General features: G+C 28.8%; 1 protein-coding gene across 1 annotated transcript; it reads left to right on the forward strand.

Moving 5' to 3' along the window:
- Positions 1-1,444: 1,444 nt before the first annotated feature.
- LOC107948397 (homeobox-leucine zipper protein HOX11) lies at positions 1,445-3,956 on the forward strand. The gene is made up of 4 exons (XM_016882931.2): positions 1,445-2,053; positions 2,162-2,460; positions 2,562-2,641; positions 3,202-3,956. Exons 1-4 carry the CDS (start codon positions 1,792-1,794, stop codon positions 3,515-3,517), a joined length of 957 nt encoding a protein of 318 aa, XP_016738420.1. The 5' UTR covers positions 1,445-1,791; the 3' UTR covers positions 3,518-3,956.
- The last annotated feature ends 5,721 nt before the right edge of the window (positions 3,957-9,677 follow it).

Consider the following 9,677-nt stretch of genomic DNA (forward strand, 5'->3'; position numbering starts at 1 on the left):
TTTGCATATATATTTCTAAATATAATAATGTACATATAAATACTTAAAAAATATTTGAAATCACATTTTATTTTAACTAAAAGCTAACTCATAGGAAGGTTAAAAATAAAAAAAGAGAGTTAATTCCAAGTACTATTTTGGGCAAAACTAAAAATTCTTTAAAGATAAATCATAAAAAAATGGTTATGATTAAATCAATGAGCTAAATTTAAATCTTAATTTTTCCCCTTTTGCTCGTAAATAAAGACTATAATAAAATTAAATTTTCAATTAATATATCGGAAAGAAATGAGAGAAAACCAATAGAAAATAAAGATAATATGTAAATAATATACTATATAAATGATTAAATATACATATAAAAAATAAAATTAGGAAAAATATTTACTTGCAAAAAATCTATTGAAGTAATAGAGGAGAAGAATACAATACTTTTCTTTTCTTTTTTTTACATTTATTAATAGATTAGTACCCTAAACCATTTTGTCTTAATATCGTGCCAATCACATTATCATGTTCATAAAAAAGTAACTCTCAAAGAAAAATTAAATTCTAAAAAAAATTAAATTCTAAATAAAATAAATAAAACTTAACATACCAAATACTAGATTCACTTTCCAATTATTTAAACTTCTAAGAAAGTGACCATTTCCTACCTTACCAAAAACTATTGTAATGTATGGCACATTTCCTCCATTCTATTTGCAATTAAACCACGAGCCACAAAGTTACCCTCCTTCCCCAACATATGCAAACCAGAAAGCTTGAAATTGAAAGCAAAACTACCTGCAATATTCAATAACTGGATCGACTTTTACCAGTCATCAAACTTGTCCCTAGTTTCTCAATTAAGACCTAGTAATCACCCTTCAACCACATCACGACCTAAGTTTGAGGCAAATTTCAGAACAGCCAAGCAAGCAGTTCAAAGCCTCGTTAACTTTAAACTTTTCAAGCCATTAAGTTTTTGTACCGGCAGTACACAGTGTTTTGAACTGTATGAGCGAAACAGAGCGAAAAATGCCGGTACAGGCGGAACAAGTTGGAATTTGAGCCAAAACGGAAAAAGCATGCTAGAGGGTTCCGCTTTTCCTATAATCATTTTGATATAAACAAGTATGTTCCTTTTTGGTGGGAAAGCAATTTTAATCCAACTGTGGTGGTGCTGGAACTTTTTTTTGTATAATACATGTGTACCATTTGTTATATAATTTAAGCTGGATTCTATTTGGTCAGGTGATTTAATTATTCATATATATTTTTTAAATTTATATAAAATCGAAATTTAAAATCTTCAAAATCTTGATGTGTATGGCAAGAAAATCTTTTTATATTACTAGTCTGCCAGGTGAGATAGAGTTATAAGAACATGTAGTTAAAGTGTCAATTTATTGGTCCCAATGGTTAATTACCGAAAATTTTGCCCTAGTTACTTAGAAAAAGAAAAACATATATCCTTCTCCCCCCTTTGTCCACCATGATGGTGTATGAAGTGGTGTGTATATTTATATATATTCACGTGCGTTTGTCAACCTGGATTTGTCGGTCAATCTTTTACTCTCTCTCAAGGCAAAATAGAAAAGGAATGTTACAAAGGAAGGGGATGGTGGGTCTTATGTGTTCTTCAGAATTCTTCCATTAAACAACATTCATACCTTCTCTTTCTTTTAACTCTCTTTTCCTCGTATATATCAATATCTCTCTAAGGAACAACAATACATAAGATCAATTCAAAGCTTCTTCTTTCTGTTTCTCGAGTGCTGTTTTTGTAAGGAAAAAAAAAAGGCTGACATGGAGTTGGCTTTGAGCTTGGGTGATCCCTCCAAGCCATTTTCGTTGCTTGGAAATACCCCAAAGCTATCAAGAAGCAAGGATCTAGGGTTTTGTATGGGGCTTGGAGATGGGTTCAAATCACAACATAAAATCGATGCTTTTGAAGCTCAAAGTAGAGGAGGTAGTGATGTAAAAAGGGTTCCTTCAGATCCACCTCTTCACCTTCATCTTCTTCCTTCTTCCCAAACTCAGCTTCGTATCCCTTGCCTCACTCATGAATGTACGTCACTATATTCTCTATTTGCCCATAAAATGATTATCATTATAGGATATTTGGATAATTTTTATTTTTGGATTTTGATTATTAACTTTTGCATTGTTACATTAGATGGAGACGGCAGAGGGTTAGATGTGAACCAGTTGCCACCGGCAGCGGCGGCGGAGGAGGATGATGATGAGGAATCTGAGGAAGGAGCGGCAATTTCATCTCCGAACAGCACGGTTTCGTCTTTTCGAATGAATTTTGGGATTAGAAATGGAAAAAACAAAGGGAAAAGAGACCTTGAAGTTGAAAGAGTGAGTGACGATGACGATGAGAACGGGTCAACTCGGAAGAAACTTAGGCTCTGTAAAGAACAATCTGCTTTTCTCGAAGAAAGTTTCAAAGAACACAACACTCTAAATCCTGTAAGTAAAAAATAAATAAATAATCTCCATGCTTTAGGGTTTGAATTTGCTCAAACATTTTTATTGATTTTTTTGGGGGGAAATTTTGAATGTTGGTTTAGAAGCAAAAGCTTGCTTTGGCCAAGCAATTAAATCTTCGTCCTCGACAAGTGGAAGTTTGGTTTCAGAATAGGAGAGCAAGGTATTCTTTTATATATATAAATTTATAATATCATATTAGAGTAAATTATAGTTTTATTATTAGTCTAAATTATAGTTTTATATAAATAAAATTTTGGTAAAAGTACAAAGGTCTTATACTAGGATTCAGAATGAATTTTGCGCACTCTATCAAAAATGACAAATTAGTTTCTATATATTTGATCAAAAAGCAAACTAATTTTTCTATTAAAAATTTCATCAATTTTTATTATTAAAAACCAAATCTTGTATGTCAACATGATGTATATATGGCATGTTACGTGTTACTGTCTAGTTATTCTGTCAGATACGTTAGTTTTTAACAGTACAAATGGATGGAATTTTTAGTAGAAAGGACCAATTTGCTCTTTGATATAACATACAAGGACTAATTTGCTCATTTTTAAATAGAAGAATAATCTGAATCCTAATATAGGAGGCTAAAAGGTATTTTAGCATAAAATCTTCAGATTTGGATTTTTTTTAATGATTTGAATTAAGGTATAATATAATTGAAATAATTTACAAGTTTTCTTAGAAATATTTTATGGGACAAAACAGGACAAAACAGAAGCAGACCGAGGTAGATTGTGAGTATTTAAAGAGAAGTTGCGAGACATTGAGAGAAGAAAATAAGAGGTTACGGAAGAAACTACAAGAATTGAGAGTTTTAAAAACTTGTCAACCATTTTATATGCAGTCACCTGTCACCACCCTCACCATGTGCCCTTCATGTGAGCGCCTCGCCACCAAGGGCTCTGCCGTCACTGGATACCCACCCTTTTTCTCCTCTATAAACACATGTGACCCTGAGACATCCCCAAGCCCACCCGACAATTTTTTCAAATCATTGGATGTGACCTCTGAAAAAACATGAACACCCCCCCCATTTTTTTATTTTGTTGTAAATGATTTTGGCTTGTAAGAATTTTTCTAGGGCTGTCTTGTTTGAACGATGGGAAGAGGAAAAAAAAACTAGACTGAAGGTATAGATAGATTTTTATAATTTCATAGAAAGTTGCCACCTCCCAGTTTTGTTTTCACTATGGAAAGAAATTAAATTCATTTAGTTAAGCTTAAGTGTTTAAAAAAAAAACTCGTAAAACAAGTAAAAGATAAACTAAACTCATAATAAAAAAATTTAATAAATTAAATTTTTAATAGTTGACTTTTTGGTTGTTTTGATGGATTGATAAGTGATGACGTAACTATTGATGTAGAGGTTGATGTAATAGTTGATCGTGAAAAATGATAACATGATGGTTGATGTAATGTTATGCTTGCATAAGATGGCTTAAATTAAATTTTATGGACTTTTTGAACTATTGGATAATGTTTTGGACTTTATTTTTAGTTTTGGGTTTTGTTGGGTTTTTAGTTAACTAATTTAAATAATCTGCATGATTTGTTGTTAAGTAGATTAGATGTTCAGTTTCAAAATTAAATAAGTTACAGATGTTTCCACTATAAATCAAAATAAGCAATTAGGTTTCTTTTGAAAGATAAATAAGTTAATAACATATCTTTTAATTCAACTCGATGGTAAAGAACAAATGATTTAGAAAACACCTATTAGACAATGGTTAACGAGTTATTTTTTTCAAAATTTGCTAACACAGAAAAAAATCAACAAAGCTTTTTTAGAAAGCAGACAATCTTTTTTTTTTTTTGAGTTGTCAATGTAACCTTTATGATCCCGTCATAATGTCTAAGCCGGGTTTGGGGTGTTATAATTCTAATTATTTTATGAAATGATAATATGAAGAAAGAATAGTATTTATAATTACTTAAATCAATAAAATTTTGAAGACAAAAATTTTGTTTTAGGGGGAAGAATTGTAACACCTCAAAAATCTTAGTGTCACTAACAAAAGTATTTCGAAAGATAAATAACATTTTTTTCCCAAAAAGTAAGAGTTCATCAATTGAATAATGATAGGAAGGTCAAATTTTGACATTGAAAAAGAAAGTATGAATAGTAAAATTTTAGTAAAGATTAAAATGAAAAATTTATGAAAGATGGACTAAAATTGCAGATTTACTATTGTAGAAAAAAGGGAAAATTTTAAGAAATATTTTTTTTATGAATATCACATGAACATGAATTGATAGGTGGAGTTGAAAATTTTAGAATGGACTAGATTGAAAAGTAGTGAAAAGAATAAGGACTAAAGTGTACTTTTATCATTTTATAAAAAAGGGCTTAATTGCAATTATACCATAAATAAATAATATCTGTATAAGTAATAATTACTTAGGACACAAAAATATGCCATGTCTCAAATAAATGAGTAATGGGAAAGGGTAAAATAGTCATTTTACCTTTATGTCTTAAATAACACAAGAAATATTTTTAAAGGGTAATTTGGTCATTTTATTTATTAAAATTATCTTTGAATTTTAAATTATAAAAAGAGAGATATTTTTATGGGAAAAATTATAACCATTAGATTAAAATCATTTGATTAAATGTTAACCATTGATTTAATTAATTAAATAATTTAATGTTAAATAAAGAAAAATAAAGAAAAGTATAGAGATATGAAAAGAAATTATTCTCTTTTATAAAAACCCCAACGTGGGTACATAGAGGGAGGAGACAGGGAAAAATGTTTTCCATTTATTTCAATTTGGTCAATTTCTTATTTAAACATATTTTCTAAACTAAAATTCTTTGAATATAATGTGAGGTATCATATCAAATTCTAATTCAAGAGTATTCTTTCACATGAAACCAACCGTGGTGGCTTGTTATCACATCAATTTCTAATTCAAGAGTATTCTTTCACATGAAACCAACCATGGAGGCTTGAAGATTAGATGAATGTGGGAGAAAACATGAGTAAGTTGTTCCAATTATTATGTTATGTTTATTTGAATGTATAATTTGATGTAAAATTGTAAGGATTAAGTGTATAATTTTTTTTTATGTTCGGTGTGATGAAAGTATTATGTTCGTGTGTGATGTGAATGGTGAAGATTTTATGAATAATTTGGTGGATGATTTTATGTGATTAATTTGTTAAAATTTTGATAAGGTTTAAATTGAAAATTATGAAAAATTTCAAAATCGAGGAATTAAATAGAGAAATTCAAGTTTGGATTTTTATGATAAGATTATAAGAACATGATATAAGGTATTTGAAATTAAAAAAGACCAAATTGTAAGGATTTGAAAACAAGAGTTTTAGGACTAGTTTATATTATTTGAGAATTTAAAATTCTGAAATTAGAATATGAGAGTTTAATGGTTTGAAAGTTAGGGACTAATTTGTAAAAAATTAACAAAAAATTTTAATAGTAAGGATTAAATTATAAAATCTTAAAATTAAAAAAGGGACTATTTTACAAAACTATGTAAACTGAAATTTAAGATCAAATTGTAAAATAAGAAAATATTATTTTTAGGAACTGAATTGTAAGGCATTGTAAATTTTAGATTTTAGGGACTATATCATAAAAATTGTAAAATTTTAATTTTAGGGTCTGTTTTGTAAAAAAAACTATAAAATTTGAGGTATATAGGCTAAATATGGATTTGATAGTTATATACTTGGTTCCATAAAATATTTGATAAATAATTATGTATGAAATTAAATAGTAGAAAATTGAAATTTGTAAGTTAGATTGGTTGTTATTTGTATGTGATTTGGAATATTTGTTTGAGTTGTGTATACAAATTTATAAATTAGTGTGAATAAGTAAAATTACATTTTAAGGCTATCAAAAAATCTTGGATGGTGGATATATGTATAAATTTTGATATAAAATACGAAAGTGAATTTCAAAAGTTGAAATTGAGTCCAACAATAGTAAATTGTCTTAATGTTATGAAAAGTTATTGAAACTTTTTAATGTGATATTTTGTCCAAGTTTGTTATTAGATCGAGTAAGGGGTGTTATAGTCTAAAAAATTCCCCCTCCCCTCGGCGCTACTCAACATTCTTAAAGAATAGACATTATACGTCTTAAAAATAACCTTAATAGTGGGATCATAAAATTTGTAATCCATAGACCTTCCGAAGTATCCTATGAAATAGCAACCAATAGTCTTTGAGTACGGTTTCCTTTCATTTGGCTTATATGGCCTAGCCTTAGTTGGACATCCCCAAATGTGCAAATTCTTTAAGCTAGTCATTTTACCTGTCCATAACTCATAAAGGGTCTTTTCAGTCACTTTAGTTGGATCTCTCTATGTGTGCTAAAAATAATGATATTGAATTGGTTAATGATTAACATGTTATGTTTGATATTTAGTTCATTATTTGGTTTTGTTTTGTTTATAATTGAATTCGAATTATGTTAGTACCACTGAGTATACATTACTCAACATACAGTTATGTTTGCTTTCGTGTGCAGGTTTCAGATGAGAGCTTTAGTAGACTCAAGGTCAAGCACCCAACTTCTCTAGTTCAGCTTAAAAGTCATCTTGTTGCTATTTTATATGTATATAAGTGTTTTGAGTTGTATAGCATATACCTAGGTTAGTGGACACTTAAGTAAGTCTTGGTACTCTTGGTAGTTTGGCTTATAATGTTAATATGGTTGAATTTTATCTTTTGTTTATTAGCTATTTATGCTTGATTATATATGTTTGAATGTGCAAATTAGTTGTTTTAAGTATTTATGTGTTGGAAGTCATGAGTTAGTGATGATTGTATGTGTTTTTGATATGTTGAATTGATGATTTTGCATTGAGGTAAGTTTTAGGTAAGTTTAGGTATAAAATGACAAGGTTTTGGATACTTGGAAATGTGAAATTTGAACTATTTAACCATTAAGTCTTAATACAACAGTAGCATGTCTCGAGATTTCTAAACACAAATTTTACCTTACTATGAAATTGAGTGCTTAATATCTAGATACATGTCAAGTTGATCCCAAGACAAGCTCATCTAGGTCTTGGGACAAGTGGTATTTGTTTTGAGACAATGCCACATTGAAGATAAATAAATTTTGCCCTACACTAGGTCTCGAGACAAGAACCCTTATCTCGAGACATCCAAACATCGAATCTAAAATAGTAAAAAAGGGGAGACCTGTCTTAAGATCCAATCTCAAGACTTGAGGATCTTTGTCTGAAGAATGAACTTCTTTGTCTCGAGATTTGTTGACATCAAAGTAAAATTTTCAAATTTAAAATGAAGTCTATCTCGAGACATGAGGTTCTTTGTCTCCAGACAGTAGGTTAAAATTTGATACTTGAGTTTGGATTTGAGTCCTAACTCTCAAATTTATGTATCTTAACCCTGTAATTAGATGTAATTGATTATTATGTACTATGAATGTACGTATACTCATGATGAATGGATTAGTTGATATGAACAATAATTATGAATTTAATTTTGTGAATTTATGTCAAGTTAAACTGAGTTGTTTTGGCAACATAATGTGATGTCACATTTTCAGATCTGATGTGGAGTGTCACATGTGATGTAGGAAAGTTACGTATGTGAAATTTAGGGACCACAACCCTAATATAACACTCTTGCAAATTAAGCTTAATTTCTAATCAATACATCATCAATTTGAAATTAGTTGTTAAAGTGTCTATATATATTTGACTTATATTTTATTTAATAACTGAAGCCCAATAAATCTTAACCAAATTAGATCACTTTTAATTTAAACTAACTTTTAATGATAGTAAATAATATTTATTTATTCTTATTATATATATGAGGTCCATATTAGAAAGTTTGGCAATAATATTGTATTTCCTTTTAAAATAGGAAACCTATTGAAGATTATTGGTTTCTCTGAAATGATGGAGTTATGAAAAATTAATAAGGGTTTGTAGTAGTGTAGGGATAGAAGTTTGGAAGGTATTGTGTTGTAATAGAAGATGAAGAGTTGGTATAAAATTGGAGAAGACAAATTACAATTGAAAATGGAGAAGGTAGAAAGAAAAGTTTTAAAGCATGTAGATATATAAATGGTTAATTGTTAATATTAGTTCATATGATTTGCAAAAATATCAAATAGGAAATATTTACTAGATAGGTAAGATTTTGTGATGGTAATTTAGGCAATTCATTATTGTAAGTAATATAATTTATTATGGAATGAAATATAAGTTTGATACCTAGCTGAATTTGACCAATTTTAATCAAGTAAATGGTAAATTTGGATTGATAGGAGTAATTCCCGTATGAACTTTATATAAGAAATTTGAATGATTGGATATGTCGTGAATGTTTAATAATAATATGATTTGTATAAAATAAATTATTTAAAATATTATAATTACCGTGTATGAAATTTGGTTGCTTTCATTCCAAAGAAATTTGTTTTGAATAAATTGCACTATTTATGTTAATTGATTTATGATGTTGAATAATTTGTTTAACTACAAACTCAAGGATCTCAATTTGTGACTACAATGGTTGGTAACAGGAAATGGCGACGACTAAAATAATGAGATATGTTAAAAGTTTTTAGGATATATATGATAAGAGGGAAGTCAATTATGATTGAGGTCCTAATAAATAAATGTTAACAAATTAATTTTTTTGCGTAATGTGTAAACTTATTTCTTATAGGTTTGTGAATGTATAATAATCAATTGAAGATGGTAGCATAGATTTCAGTACTATTGATAAGTGCTAAAAGTAACATTCTTTAATCTCATTCTTAATGCATTTTTGGATAATTATTTGATGTAAAATAGTGAATTTTATGCTCATAATCCTTTAAATTCATGTTTCTATACTTAGGAGATCATTTGGGAGCAAAATGAGCGAAAAACAAGTGAAAATTAGAAAATTAGAGCAAGGCACATTGTTGTGTGAGCAACACGGATGTGTGCCAGATCATGTCAGTTTCGTAAACTACACTTCAAACACGTGGAAAAACATAATTTTTAGGTTTTTTAGGCATTCTAAGACTTATATATAAAAAAACAAGAAGATAGGAAAAAAAAGCCGTCAAAGAATATTGAAGAAAACAACTCAAAAAACACCATTGAAGCCGACTTTGGAGTAGATTTCCATCAAGTAGTTTATTATGAGTTTCTTTATTTCTTATGGTTACACTAT

This window comes from Gossypium hirsutum, chromosome A01, assembly GCF_007990345.1.
Source record: "Gossypium hirsutum isolate 1008001.06 chromosome A01, Gossypium_hirsutum_v2.1, whole genome shotgun sequence".
In the NCBI taxonomy this organism is placed as follows: domain Eukaryota; kingdom Viridiplantae; phylum Streptophyta; class Magnoliopsida; order Malvales; family Malvaceae; genus Gossypium; species Gossypium hirsutum.